General features: G+C 45.6%; 1 protein-coding gene across 1 annotated transcript in view; it reads right to left on the bottom strand.

Annotated features, from left to right (window-relative positions):
• Positions 1-15,517, bottom strand: part of KIF19 (kinesin family member 19) — a 96,808-nt gene that overhangs the window by 38,063 nt on the left and 43,228 nt on the right. Inside the window, exons 5-7 of the mRNA XM_077458693.1 lie at positions 8,392-8,528; positions 3,046-3,171; positions 452-646 (exon numbers count right to left, since the gene is read on the bottom strand). Coding sequence (XP_077314819.1) covers positions 452-646; positions 3,046-3,171; positions 8,392-8,528 — 458 coding nt within the window. The remainder of the gene's footprint in view (positions 1-451; positions 647-3,045; positions 3,172-8,391; positions 8,529-15,517) is intronic.

Here is a 15,517-nt window from a genome sequence, read left to right as displayed (position 1 = left end):
GTCTTTTTTTAACATGATAACTAAATGATAACTAAATGGTAACTACTAAAAACAGATTTGTGAAGATTAAAAAAGAAAAAATGATAATAATAACAACAACGTTCATAATATTATTAATAACGTTAATAATAATATTAATAAATAATAATATTTATAATAATAAATACAATTAATAATAATAATAATTATTATTATTATTATTATACACAATTTATATAGCACCAATTACAGTACAGGAGGGACAGGAGGGCCCGGCTCATAGAGCTTACATTCTAAAGGGAGGGGGCAGTGGTACAAAAGGTAATAGATGCAGGGAATGATTTGATGGGGGGGGGGGGGGGGGGCGGTGGTAGTATTATTCATAATAATAACTTTAATAACATTCATAATAATAATAATGATATTTATAATAATAATATTTATCATAATAATAATAGTAATATTGCAGTACCTGGGAAGCCCTCTCTGATCCGGCCAGGTCTATCATGAACAGCCTTCCCATCCGCACCTCCTGAGTGATGTTCTTGATGCGATTTTTCTGTCTAACGGTGACTTGGAGGATGGCGTGTGACCGCGATGAGGTTTTATTGGCTGCCGTAGGTTCCTGCGTCCTCTGCTTATTCCCTTTCATCAGCAGCTGCATGATCTACGAGAAGAGGGAGGGCTCAGATCTTGTTCACCCGGAGGATAAAATGCCACTCCGCTAATGTCATAGGATGATAGGACAACCCTATAATAGTGTATAAAAGTCATTCTCACCCAGGGAGGTACATTCTTTCCACTAACCAATAATGCAAGGAGCATTCTCCCTCTGATCACCAATTTACGGAGCATTCTTCCCACTAATCACCAATGTAAGGAACATTCTTCCCACTGATCACCAATGTAAGGAACATTCTTCCCACTGATCACCAATGTAAGGAACATTCTTCTCACTGATCACCAATGTAAGGAACATTCTTCTCACTGATCACCAATGTAAGGGACATTCTTCTCACTGATCACCAATGTAAGGAACATTCTTCCCACTAATCACCAATGTAAGGAACATTCTTCTCACTGATCACCAATGTAAGGAACATTCTTCTCACTGATCACCAATGTAAGGAACATTCTTCTCACTGATCACCAATGTAAGGAACATTCTTCCCACTAATCACCAATGTAAGGAACATTCTTCCCACTGATCACCAATGTAAGGAACATTCTTCCCACTGATCACCAATGTAAGGAACATTCTTCTCACTGATCACCAATGTAAGGAACATTCTTCTCACTGATCACCAATGTAAGGGACATTCTTCCCACTGATCACCAATGTAAGGAACATTCTTCTCACTGATCACCAATGTAAGGAACATTCTTCTCACTGATCACCAATGTAAGGGACATTCTTCTCACTGATCACCAATCTAAGGAACATTCTTCCCACTGATCACCAATGTAAGGAACATTCTTCTCACTGATCACCAATGTAAGGAACATTCTTCTCACTGATCACCAATGTAAGGAACATTCTTCTCACTGACCCCCAATGTAAGGAACATTCTTCCCACTGATCACCAATGTAAGGAACATTCTTCTCACTGATCACCAATGTAAGGAACATTCTTCCCACTGATCACCAATGTAAGGAACATTCTTCCCACTGATCACCAATGTAAGGAACATTCTTCCCACTGATCACCAATGTAAGGGGCATTCTTCCCACTGATCCCCAATGTAAGGAACATTCTTCCCACTGATCACCAATGTAAGGAACATTCTTCCCACTGATCACCAATGTAAGGAACATTCTTCTCACTGATCACCAATGTAAGGGGCATTCTTCCCACTGATCACCAATGTAAGGGACATTCTTCTCACTGATCACCAATGTGAGGAACATTCTTCTCACTGATCACCAATGTAAGGAACATTCTTCCCACTGATCACCAATGTAAGGAGCATTCTTCTCACTGATCACCAATGTAAGGATCATTTTTCCCAATGACCACCAATGTAAGGAACATTCTACCTATAGACCACCAATTTATGGGGCACTCTTCCCACTGATCACCAATGTAAGGAACATTCTTCCCACTGATCACCAATGTAAGGAACATTCTTCCCACTGATCACCAATGTAAGGAACATTCTTCCCACTGATCACCAATGTAAGGGACTTTCTTCCCACTGATCACCAATGTAAGGGACATTCTTCTCACTGATCACCAATGTAAGGAACATTCTTCTCACTGATCACCAATGTAAGGAACATTCTACCCACTGATCACCAATGTAAGGGACATTCTACCCATAGACCACCAATTTATAGGGCACTCTTCCCACTGATCATCAATGTAAGGAACATTCTTCCCACTGATCACCAATGTAAGGGACATTCTTCTCACTGATCACCAATGTAAGGAACATTCTTCCCACTGACCACCAAGGTAAGGAACATTCTACCCACTGATCACCAATGTAAGGGACATTCTACCCACTGACCACCAAGGTAAGGAACATTCTACCCACTGATCACCAAGATAAGGAACATTCTACCCATAGACCACCAATTTATGGGGCACTCTTCCCACTGATCATCAATATAAGGAACATTCTTCTCACTGATCACCAATGTAAGGAACATTCTTCCCACTGATCACCAATATAAGGAACATTCTTCTCACTGATCACCAATGTAAGGAACATTCTTCCCACTGATCACCAATGTAAGGAACATTCTTCCCACTGATCACCAATGTAAGGAACATTCTTCCCACTGATCACCAATGTAAGGAACATTCTTCCCACTGATCACCAATGTAAGGGACATTCTTCCCACTGATCACCAATGTAAGGAACATTCTTCTCACTAATCACCAATGTAAGGAACATTCTTCTCACTGATCACCAATGTAAGGAACATTCTTCTCACTGATCACAGATGTAAGATGTATTTTGTTTAGTGTTCAGCAATTAATTTGTTTTAGGTTCCCTGAGACCTGAAATTGATTTTCAGGGTTCCTCTGGGTTGGGTAAGGTTGGTGTATAATATTTTACCTCTTTAGCATTGATGGTGGACACCTCTGTAATACCGGCTACTTGGATGACACCTTTGGAGTCCTCCCGCAGGTCCAGGTATCCCAGTGATGGGTTCAGTAGATCCCGGATCATTTCATTGTAGATCTGTACATTGGAGAGAAGAAGATTTTTAAAAGTGGAGACACAGCAGGAGCCGTACTATCCAACACAACTGAAGGCAAACACCAAACTGCTACACAACAGTGGTAGCCAGCTACTAACCCAGTTATCCGAGTGATGGTGCCAGAGTCAAGTTGAACCCCAGGCCTCCCCTTGAGTCTTGCGCAGTTGTACCAGCTCCTCTCCTGGACTGAAATTACTTTCTCTGATTTCACTACACATGGTGAGCTCAGAGCTCACAGGTCAGAGCTCACCCTTCCTGGCTAGAGGATGTCCAGCATCATCTAGCCCCCCCCCCCCTCCTAGCCTGACTGTCTCCTCCCTTTCACTCATTGGATTTCCCCTCCCACCAGACATGGTTGGCCTGCATTGCATAGAGAAGCACAGAGACCCAGGGATGATGTCACTGGGCCTAAAATAAGATATATAATAAAAGAAGAAGTTTTCTTAAACATTTCCATGCAGAGCACCTTAAGGTGATAAGAAGGATAGGGGATGAGGACAGGATGAGGAGGACCAGATAAGCAGGACAAAATGGGAAGGACTGGATGAGCAGGACCAGATGAAGTGGACAGGAGGAGGAAGAAGAAGATGGGATGAAGAGGATGGGATGAGCAGTACGGGATGGAGAGGACCAGATGAAGAGGACCAGAGGAAGAGGACGAAAAACGAGATGAGGTGGACAGCATGAGGAGGACCAGATAAAGAGGACAGGATGAGGAAGATAGGATGAGGAGGACCAGATGAAGTAGACGGAATAAGGAGCACAGGATGAAGAGGATGAGATGAAGAGGACGGGATAAAGAGGACAGGATAAGAAGGACAGGGTGAGTAGCGTGGGATGAGGAGGACGGGATAAGAAGGACCAGATGAAGAGGACCGGAGGAAGAAAAACGGGATGAGAAGGACAGGATGAGGAGGACAGGATAAGGCGGATGAGATAAGGAGGACCAGATAAAGAGGACTGGATGAAGAAAAGGGGATGAGGAGGAAGGGATGAAGGACGAGATGAGGAGGTTTGGATGAAGAGGACGGGTTGAAGAAGACAGGGTGAGGAGGACAGGGTAAGGAAGACAGGGTGAGGAGGACAGGGTGAGGAGGATGGGATGAGGAGGACAGGGTGGGGAGGATGGGATGAGGAAGATGGGATGGGGAGGACAGGATGAGGAGGATGGGATGAGGAAGATGGGATGGGATGAGGAGGACGGGATGAGGAGAATGGGTTGGGGAAGATGGGATGAGGAGGACGGGATGAGGAAGATAAGATGAGGAGGACAGGATGAGGACAGGTTGAAGAGGACGGGGTGATGAGGACGGGGCGAGGAGGACGGGGCGAGGAGGACGGGGCGAGGAGGACGGGGCGAGGAGGACGGGGTGAGGAGGACAGGGTGAGGAGGACAGAGTGAGGAGGACAGGGTGAAGAAGACAGGGTGAGGAGGACAGAGTGAGGAGGACAGAGTGAGGAGGATAGGATGAGGAGGACGGGATGAGGAGGACGGGATGAGGAGGATGGGATGAGGGGGATGGGATGAGGAAGACGGGATGGGGAGGATGGGATGAGGAAGATGGGATGAGGAAGATGGGATGGGATGAGGAGGACGGGATGAGGAGAATGGGTTGGGGAAGATGGGATGAGGAGGACAGGATGAGGCGGACGGGATGAGGAAGATGGGATGAGGAGGACAGGATGAGAAGGACGGGATGAGGAAGATGGGATGGGATGAGGAGGACAGGATGAGGAGGATGGGATGAGGAGGACGGGATGAGAAGGACGGGATGAGGAGGACGGAATGAGGAGGACGGGATGAGGAGGACGGGATGAGGAGGACGGGATGAGGAGGATGGGAAGGACAGGATGAGGAGGACGGAATGAGGAGGAAGGGATGAGGAGGATGGGATGAGGACGGCGGGATGAGGAGGATGGGATGAGGAGGATGGGAAGGACAGGATGAGGAGGACGGGATGAGGAGGATGGGATGAGGAGGACAGGATGAGGAGGATGGGAAGGACAGGATGAGGAGGATGCGATGAGGAGGACGGGATGAGGAGGATTGGATGAGGAGGACAGGATGAGGAGGATGGGATCAGGAGGATGGGAAGGACAGGATGAGGAGGATTGGATGAGGAGGACGGGATGAGGAGGATGGGATCAGGAGGATAGGAAGGACAGGATGAGGAGGATGCGATGAGGAGGACGGAATGAGGAGGACGGAATGAGGAGGATGGGATGAGGAGGATGGGAAGGACAGGATGAGGAGGACGGAATGAGGAGGAAGGGATGAGGAGGATGGGATGAGGACGGCGGGATGAGGAGGATGGGAAGGACAGGATGAGGAAGACGAGATGAGGAGGATGGGAAGGACAGGATGAGGAGGACGAGATGAGGAGGACAGGATGAGGAGGATGGGAAGGACAGGATGAGGAGGATGCGATGAGGAGGACGGGATGAGGAGGATGGGAAGGACAGGATGAGGAGGATGCGATGAGGAGGACGGGATGAGGAGGATTGGATGAGGAGGACAGGATGAGGAGGATGGGATCAGGAGGATGGGAAGGACAGGATGAGGAGGATTGGATGAGGAGGACGGGATGAGAAGGATGGGATCAGGAGGATGGGAAGGACAGGATGAGGAGGATTGGATGAGGAGGACGGGATGAGGAGGATGGGAAGGACAGGATGAAGAGGATGCGATGAGGAGGACAGGATGAGGAGGATTGGATGAGGAGGACAGGATGAGGAGGATGGGATCAAGAGGATGGGAAGGACAGGATGAGGAGGATGCGATGAGGAGGATGGGAAGGACAGGATGAGGAGGACGGGAAGGACATGATGAGGAGGACGGGATGAGGAGGACGGGATGAGGAGGACAGGATGAGGTTGGCAGTCCCAGCACCTGCCCTTTTAAAAGAAAAATCAACGGATCCATTTTCTTTATTTGTAATAATACGGGTTCTCTTGAACAGCTGCTTGTCCTTTACAAAGGAAAACGTCAGCCCTTTATCTGCGGAATGGGATATGACTTCGGAGGGATTCTGTATCATAGCCGGGGACACTCAGACGGCAGAGAATAGGTAAGAGGCATCGCCGCGGCGGTAACACGATCTGAGAAGCGTTTACTTCCATTCTCATTTTACTCTGATTTTTTTCTCCCGGCTCCCTGTTTTCCGGCTCAGTTACTCCGGAGTGCTTCGCGAGCAAATATTGCACAGGCCATAAAGAACCAACGACGACGGCGTAACAGAAACGATATGGCCGCAAAGTCTGACTCCAGCCGTCGCCATGGCGATTATCTGCCCTGCTTACCAGGATGTTGCAGCCAAGCAAACTGTAAATGTTATCAGGTCTTCTGGAGAAACAAGAGGAGAGCTGGCGGAAAGGACAAGCTATAGGCGTGTGTGCTTATCAAGATAAATTCGCTGTGCGGGTCACGGCGTACGTACAGCATGTCCTTCTGATAGAGAGATTACAACGTACCCGTTCTTCAGCGTCACATGATCCGTTTGGTTAAAGAAGAGCTCTGGACTATGGAAGAGTAGAGTATGGCTTTAACATTAGAGGGTGTCCAAATCACGAAATACCAATAGGGTTTGGCGAAGGTGAGGTGCCTTAAAGCGAGATTCCACCCAAAAATGGAACTTCTGCTTTTCGGAACCCTCCCCCTCCCTCCGGTGTCACATTTGGCACCTTTCAGGGTGGAGGGGGGAGCATATACCTGTCTAATACAGGTATTTTTCTCCCACTTCTGGGCATAGATATCCAAGCCACCCATGAGTATGTACGCCACTTTCCGCCCACCCCCCGCTGTCTTCTGGGGGACACACAGGTTCCAGAAGACAGGAGGGGCCAGTGGGATAGCTCAGCGCGAGTCACGCATGCGCAGTAGGGAACCAGGAAGTTCACTTCCTGATTCCATCAACGAAGATGGCGGCGGCAGCACCCGAGAGACGAGGGAGGGATCGGCTTCAGGTGCCGACATCGCTGGCCCCCATTGACAAGTAAGTGTCCATATTTTAAAAGTCAGCAGCTGCAGTATTTGTAGATGCTGACTTAAAAAGAATCGGCGGAACTGCGCTTTAATAAATTACTTTAAAAACCTGTGTACTGCGTTTTATTCTTGACACTTTTTTTTTTTAAGTGAATGGGTAGGGGTAAAATGTACCCGATACTCATTCACATAGGGTGGGGGGCTTGTTAAAGGGGGCTTCCAGATTCCGATAAATCCCCCGTCCGCAGACCCTGACAACCAACGGCCAGGGATGTTGGGAAGAGGCCCTTGTCCTCATCAACATGCGGACAAGGTGCTTTGGGGCCCCCCCCTGCCCCAAAGCACCCACCCTCCCATGTTGAGGGCATGTGGCCTGGTACAGTTCAGGAGGTAGGGGGGTGCTCATTCATCCCCACCCCCTTTCCTCGCCTGCCAGGCTGTGTGCTTGGATAAGGGTCTAGTATGGGTTTTGGGGGGGGGAACGGCATGGGGGTTCCCCATTAAATCCATACCAGACCGAAGGGCTATGGTATGCTCTTTGAGGGGGAACCCATGCTGTTTTTTTTTTTTTTTGGCGTGGAGTCCCCCTTCAAGATCATCAGAGTCAGAGCATTCGTCGCATGTCAGAGCCGGATCAGTTGAGATGGTGATCCAACTTTGAACCGACTTCAGTGATATTCAATGGGCTGAAGTAGGATCAAAGTCGGACCAAAGTAGTACAGGGAGCATTTCAAAGTCGGACCGCCTTGTGTCGGACCAGTTAAGATGGCTCCGATAGGGAAACACTGATTTTCACACGTCATGCGACATGAGCTCCCAATGTCGGAGCGTTTGTCACACCAGTGTGAACCCGGCCTTATGCATAGAATGCACCTTCTTCTTCTTCTTGGTTGCCATGCACAGCTGCATCAGATTTTGCACTCTCTGCAGGTGCAGCAGCTGATTGGCAATCATGAGTCCACTCCCATTAGACTCACTTCTGCAGAGGGGCACAGGCACACAGGGATTTCTTCAGAATAAGAAAAGAGATAGGAATTGTGCAACAAAGTTTGTTGCAATCATTGTAATGTACATAGATCACCCAAAGGGGAATGTTTTTTTTTTTTTTTTTTTTTTTTGCTCAACAAAAGTGGAGTTACTCTTTAAGTATTTAGTTACCCGTGCATCATGCTTGGAGCCCCTGCCTTTCATTTTTGTTAATCTCCTCCATGACATTTACCTCTAAATAAGACATGATGACCTCATACTCCATATCGTCACTGGTCTCCTCAATGGCTTTGAAGAGGTCATTCAGGGTCCTTATGTATATTCCCGGCTCTCTGTCTGTGCCCAGCATAGTGTAGGTCTTGCCACATCCTGTGGGGGCAATAGAGAGCAAGAAGTTTGTTAGAATTTTTTTAACTCAATCTCATACATACATACATATACTAGGCCCAATTTTAGACAGGAGCCAATTAACCTACCAACATGTCTTTGGTGTGTGAGAGGAAACTGGAATACCCGGAGGAAACCCACACAGGCGCAGGAAGAACATGCAAACTCCAGGCAGGTAGTGTCGTGGTTGGGAAAGTGCTACCCACTACACTACTGTGCTGCCCTCATGAAGTGCAGATGGGAACTGTGGAGTTTCTCTTTAAGCTGGAAGCTGTCAATCAGAAGCTGTGTGCTGGAGCTACCTCTCCTGTCTCCATTGTTCTCTTGGTGTCAGGAAAACTTGTCATAAGTGACTCATGCTGATAGCAGAGGAAGGAGGCGGAAGATAGAAATGACACTTAGTGCTCTGGACTGAGATGAGTGCACACCATAGAGTAGCCTTTCTCAACCTTTTCAACACAGAGGAACCCTTGTAATAGTTATTTGGTCTCTGGGAACCCATGCTAAAAATTAGAAATCTACAACTCATGATACATTAGTGTGATGGTCAGTGGGATGAAGGGTCCTTACACTTGTGGTCATTGGGAAGAATTACCTCCTTACAGAGAGCTAAAAAGATCAATGGTGTCAGTGGGAACTTATCTGAGAGGCAGAAATTGCCCAATGCTGAAGGAACCCCTACAACCTCTGGAGGAACCCTGGTTGAGAATCACTGACATAGAGGGATGTGCTTTGTTCATATTTCATGTCTGAGGTTTACAACCACTTTAAAATACCAAGTTTTGCAGGTTATATAATTCTGAACAGAGTTGTCTCCTTCCTATGGTCACATGACTAAATACAATATATGGTACAGCAAGGGGTGAGGGGACTGGGCCCAACCCCCTTACTGGTACCCTGCCGTAAAATATTTTTAAATAACCAGAAAGTGTTATAATGAAGCGCAGAAAGGAATTAAGGAGTTTCCCTTTAAACCACTTAAACATAAAAATGAACAAAGGCCCAAAATGACTGTTTACATGCCGCGCAATTACCGATTCCATCTCCTAATTCTTTCCTATTGCTTAATGAATAAGCACTATGAAGAGAACCCAGGGCTTGAATTGCTGGTTTTATGTTACTTTTAAACACACAACAACCACACAGAATTCTCAGCAATCTACATACAACAATAAGGAAATAAAACGTGCGGCTAATTATTATGCAGACAACTATGTGTGAGCCAATCAGATCCAGGAAAATCAATCCGATATTACTTAAAGTGGAAGTATCGTTACAGTGTATCTATAAAACATTTTTGCTCAGATGGAATTTCAGATGGAATGGGGAAAGGCGAGAGCCTCTGGCAGGTTTTACTGCCATCCAGAGAGGATGCGAGGGGAAAACCTGCAACATGGAACGGACAATAAAAAGCTGACAGAGGTTCTAGTACTATCCTACTGAACTTAAAACAAGCATTTTTACTCCTGTCTGGCTATACACCAACATATTCCTCCATCCACCTCATACAGTGTAGAAGAATATCCCATTACAGCTCCGTGCAGTCAGCTGTCAGAATACCCGAGCAGCGACTGAATCCAATGGAATACAGCTGCTGTTCAGCCGAAGATTCTTCTGCAAGCTCCTTCAACAAATTTCAATCAATTCTGTTAAAAGACTGGAGCTGGCAGGGCCACCCACTGAGCAGATCTCACCTGGTTCCTCCCTGAAGTATGGCCAGCTTTAGAGAGATTTCCCCTCACTTCCTGTCCTGGGGGCAAACCTTTTGCAAGACAGGAAGTGAACAGATCTCTCCAGAGGGAGGTAAATACTGACACCAGTTCTAATCCTTCATCCCTCCTTCAAAACAAAAATAATTAAACATTTTGGCTATTACAACCTGTATAATTTGAAAATCCCATTTTAAACTAGTCTACCTCTAATTGGACAGAATCCCCTGAAGAAGCCAGATATATGGGTGAAATGTGTTGGGAATTCTATCCTTTTATGCTGTATCTACAAAATATTGTTGGTCTGTATATTGCTGTGTTTTTTAAAAAAAAAATATTTTTTATAAAATTAAAAAAACTCCTATATAATATAGTTGTTACTATTCTTCAAATTAATTTGCACCCTGAAAATACCATTCCTTCCTTCTATATATAGTCTAGAGAGCAGAATTTGGAATGATTAACTCACATTGGTATTTTGAGTGAAACAATACCTTTTGTGGCAGAAATAATAATAAATTACCTCCAACTTAGGCACGTCTTACAGGCCCCGGGTACAACACTTTGTATTCTCATTAGCCATGCACCCATTAATTAGTGAGGTCATATCAGATAGGAATAAAACATGCATGATTTCCAAGATCTATCCCATGCTCATTTCAACCACACAAGACGTGGCATAGCTGCCTTGCAGACATACACATTTACCAGCCACTTTATTAAGTACACCTTGCTAGTATCGCGTTGGACCCCCTTTTGCCTTCATGTGAGGTAATCACGTGTGTGCGTACATGTGCATAAAAATCCTTATAGGTTTTCCTGGGGTATGTAGTATGTGCGTTTATGTACAGTGGTGTAAAAAAGTGTTTGCCCCCTTCCTCATTTCCTGTTCCTTTGCATGTTTGTCACACTTAAGTGTTTCGGAACATCAAACCAATTTAAACAATAGTCAAGGACAACACAAGTAAACACAAAATGCAATTTGTAAATGAAGGTGTTTATTATTAAAGGTGAAAAAAAATCCAAACCATCATGGCCCTATGTGAAAAAGTGATTGCCCCCTAAACCTAATAACTGGTTGGGCCACCCTTAGCAGCAACAACTGCAACCAAGCGTTTGCGATAACGTGCAATGAGGCTTTTATGGCGTCCTGGAGGAATTTTGGCCCACTCATCTTTGCAGAATTGTCCTAATTCAGTTACATTAGAGGGTTTTCGAGCATGAACGGCCTTTTTAAGGTCATACCACAACATCTCAATAGGATTCAGGTCAGGACTTTGGCTAGGCCACTCCAAAGTCTTCATTTTGTTTTTCTTCAGCCATTCGGTGGTGGACTTGCTGGTGTGTTTAGGATCATTGTCCTGCTGCAGAACCCAAGTTCGTTTCAGCTTGAGTACACGAACAGATGGTCGGACATTCTCCTTCAGGATCTCTTGGTAGACAGCAGAATTCATAGTTCCTTTTATCACGGCAAGTCTTCCAGGTCCTGAAGCAGCAAAACAGCCCCAGACCATCACACTACCACCACCATATTTTACTGTTGGTATAATGTTCTTTTTATGAAATGCAGTGTTCCTTCTACGCCAGATATACTTGGACACACACCTTCCAAAGAGTTCCACTTTTGTCTCATCGGTCCACAGAATGTTGTCCCAAAAGTCTTGGGGATCATCAAGATGTGTTGTGGAGAAATTGAGACGAGCTTTGATGTTCTTTTTGCTCAGCAGTGGTTTTCTCCTTGGAACTCTGCCATGCAGGCCATTTTTGCCCAGTCTTTTCCTGATGGTGGAGGCATGAACGCTGACCTTAACTGAGGCAAGTGAGGCCTGCAGTTCCTTGGACGTTGTTGTGGGGTCTTTTGTGACCTCTTGGATGAGTCGTCGCTGCGCTCTTGGGGCAATTTTGGGCGGCCGGCCACTCCTGGGAAGGTTCACCACTGTTCCATGTCTTCGCCATTTGTGGATAATGGCTCTCACTGTGGTTCGCTGGATTCCCAAAGCTTTGGAAATGGCTTTATAACCCTTTCCAGACTGATAGATCTCAATTACTTTCTTTCTCAATTGTTCCTGAATTTCTTTGGGTCTCGGCATGATGTGTAGCTTTTAAGGGTCTTCTGGTGGACCTTACTGTGTCAAGCAGCTCCTATTTAAGTGATGCCTTGATTGTGAACAGGTGTGGCAATAATCAGGCCTGGGTGTGGCTAGAGAAATTGAACTCAGGTGTGGACAACCACAGTTATAGTATGTTTTAACAAGGGGGGCAATCACTTTTTCACACAGGGCCATGATGGTTTGGATTTTTTTTCACCTTTAATAATAAACACCTTCATTTACAAATTGCATTTTGTGTTTACTTGTGTTGTCCTTGACTATTGTTTAAATTGGTTTGATGTTCCGAAACACTTAAGTGTGACAAACATGCAAAGGAACAGGAAATGAGGAAGGGGGCAAACACTTTTTCACACCACTGTATATACACTCACTGGCCACTTTATTAGGTACACCTTTCTAGTAGCGGGTTGGACCCCCTTTTGCCTTCATTCTTCATGGCATACAGTGCCTTGCGAAAGTATTCAGCCCCCTTGAACTTTTCAACCTTTTGCCACATTTCAGGCTTCAAACATAAAGATATAAAATTTTAATTTTTTGTGAAGAATCACCAACAAGTGGGACACAATTGTGAAGTGGAACGAAATCTATTGGATATTTTAAACTTTTTTAGCAAATAAAAAAACTGAAAAGTGGTGCGTGCAAAATTATTCGGCCCCTTTACTTTCAGTGCAGCAAACTCACTCCAGAAGTTCAGCGAGGATCTCTGAATGATCCAATGTTGTCCTAAATGACTGATGGTGATAAATAGAATCCACCTGTGTGTAATCAAGTCTCTGTATAAATGCACCTGCTCTGTGATAGTCTCAGGGTTCTGTTGAAAGCGCAGAGAGCATCATGAAGACCAAGGAACACACCAGGCAGGTCCGTAATCCTGTTGTGGAGAAGTTTAAAGTCGGATTTGGATACAAAAAGATTTCCCAAGCTTTAAACATCCCAAGGAGCACTGTGCAAGCGATCATTTTGAAATGGAAGGAGTATCAGCCCACTGTAAATCTACCAAGACCTGGCCGTCCCTCTAAACTTTCAGCTCAGACAAGGAGAAGACTGATCAGAGATGCAGCCAAGAGGCCCATGATCACTCTGGATGAACTGCAGAGAACTACAGCGGTGGGAGAGTCTGTCCATAGGACAACAATCAGTCGTACACTGCACAAATCTGACCTTTATGGAAGAGAGGCAAGAAGAAAGCCATTTCTCAAAGATATCCATAAAAAGTCTCGTCTAAAGTTCAAGCCACCTGGGAGACACACCAAACATGTGGAAGAAGGTGCTCTGGTCAGATGAAACCAAAATCCAACTTTTGCCCACAATGCAAAACGATATGTTTGACGTAAAAGCAACACAGCTCATCACCCTCAACACACCATCCCCACTGTCACACATGGTGGTGGCAGCATCATGGTTTGGGCCTGCTTTTCTTCAGCAGGGACAGGGAAGATGGTTAAAATTGAGGGGAAGATGGATGCAGCCAAATACAGGACCATTCTGGATGAAAACCTGTTGGAGTCTGCAAAAGACCTGAAACTGGGACGGAGATTTATCTTCCAACAAGACAATGATCCCAAACATACAGCAAAATCTACAAAGGAATGGTTCACAAATAAACGTATCCAGGTGTTAGAATGGCCAAGTCAAAGTCCAGACCTGAATCCAATCGAGAATCTGTGGAAAGAGCTGAAAACTGCTGTTCACAAACGCTCTCCATCCAACCTCACTGAGCTCCAGCTGTTTTGCAAGGAAGAATGGGCAAGAATTTCAGTCTCTCGATGTGCAAAACTGATAGAGACATACCCCAAGCGACTTGCAGCTGTAATCGCAGCAAAAGGTGGCTGTACAAAGTATTAACGCAAGGGGGCCGAATCATTTTGCACGCCCCACTTTTCATTTTTTTTATTAGTTAAAAAAGTTTCAAAAATCCAATAGATTTCGTTCCACTTCACAATTGTATCCCACTTGTTGGTGATTCTTCACAAAAAATAAAAATGTTATATCTTTATGTTTGAAGCCTGAAATGTGGCAAAAGGTTGAAAAGTTCAATGGGGCCGAATACTTTCGCAAGGCACTGTAGATACAACAAGGTGTTGGAAACGTTCCTCAGAGATTTTGCTCCATAGTGACATGAGAACATCATGCAGTTTCTGCAGATTTATCGGCGGCACATCTATGCATCCAATTTCCCTTTCCACCACATCCCAAAGGTGTTCTATTGGATGAGATGTGGTGAGTGTGGAGGCCATTGGAGGACAGGGACCTCATTGTCCAGTGGTGAGATGATTGGAGCTTTGTGACATGGTGCATTATCCTGCTGGAAGGAGCCATCAGAAGATGGGGACACTGTAGTCATAAAGGGATGGACATGGTCACCAACAATACTCAGGTAGGCCGTGGGGTTTAATAGATGCTCAATTGGTACTAAGGGGCCCAAAGTGGCGAGAAAATATCCCCCCCCACACCATTACACCCCCACCACCAGCCTGAAACGGTGATACAAGGCAGGATGGATCCATGCGCCAAATTCTGACCCCACCATCTGAATGTCACCGCTGAAATCGAGACTCATCAGACCAGGCAACGTTTTTCCAATCTTCTACTGTCCAATTTTGGTGATCCTGTGCCAATTGTAGCCTCAGTTTCCTGTTCTTAGCTGACAGGAGGAGCACCCGGTGTGGTCTTCTGCTGCTGTAGCCCATATGCTTCAAGGTTGGATGTGTTGTGGGTTCAGAGATGGTATTCTGCATACCTTGGGTGTAACGAGTGGATATTTGAGTTACTGTTGCCCCTTTCTATCATCTGGAACCAGTCTGCCCATTCTCCTCTGACCTCAACAAGGCATTTTCAGAAATAGTTGTGTGTGAAAATGACAGAAATATTTAGACCAGCCCATCTGGAACCAACAACAATGAAACGTTCAAAATCTGCCACCGTGCTGCAGCTCAGATTCAGGGTCTTGGCAATCACCTTTTAGCTTAGGCCAGTGATGGCGAACCTTGGCACCCCAGATGTTTTGGGGCTACATTTCCCATGATGCTCAACTACCCTACAGAGTGCATGAGCATCATGGGAAATGTAGTTCCAAAACATCTGGGGTACCAGGGTTTGCTATCACTGGCCTAGGCCATGTTTATGTAGAGCAACAATTCTTTTTTTCAAA

Source organism: Lithobates pipiens, unplaced genomic scaffold, assembly GCF_037356315.1.
Source record: "Lithobates pipiens isolate NorthernLeopardFrog02 unplaced genomic scaffold, aLitPip1_a1.2 Scaffold_28, whole genome shotgun sequence".
In the NCBI taxonomy this organism is placed as follows: Eukaryota; Metazoa; Chordata; class Amphibia; order Anura; family Ranidae; genus Lithobates; species Lithobates pipiens.
Note: the sequence above shows the minus strand (reverse complement) of the source record. Positions and strands in the feature narration are given on the sequence as shown.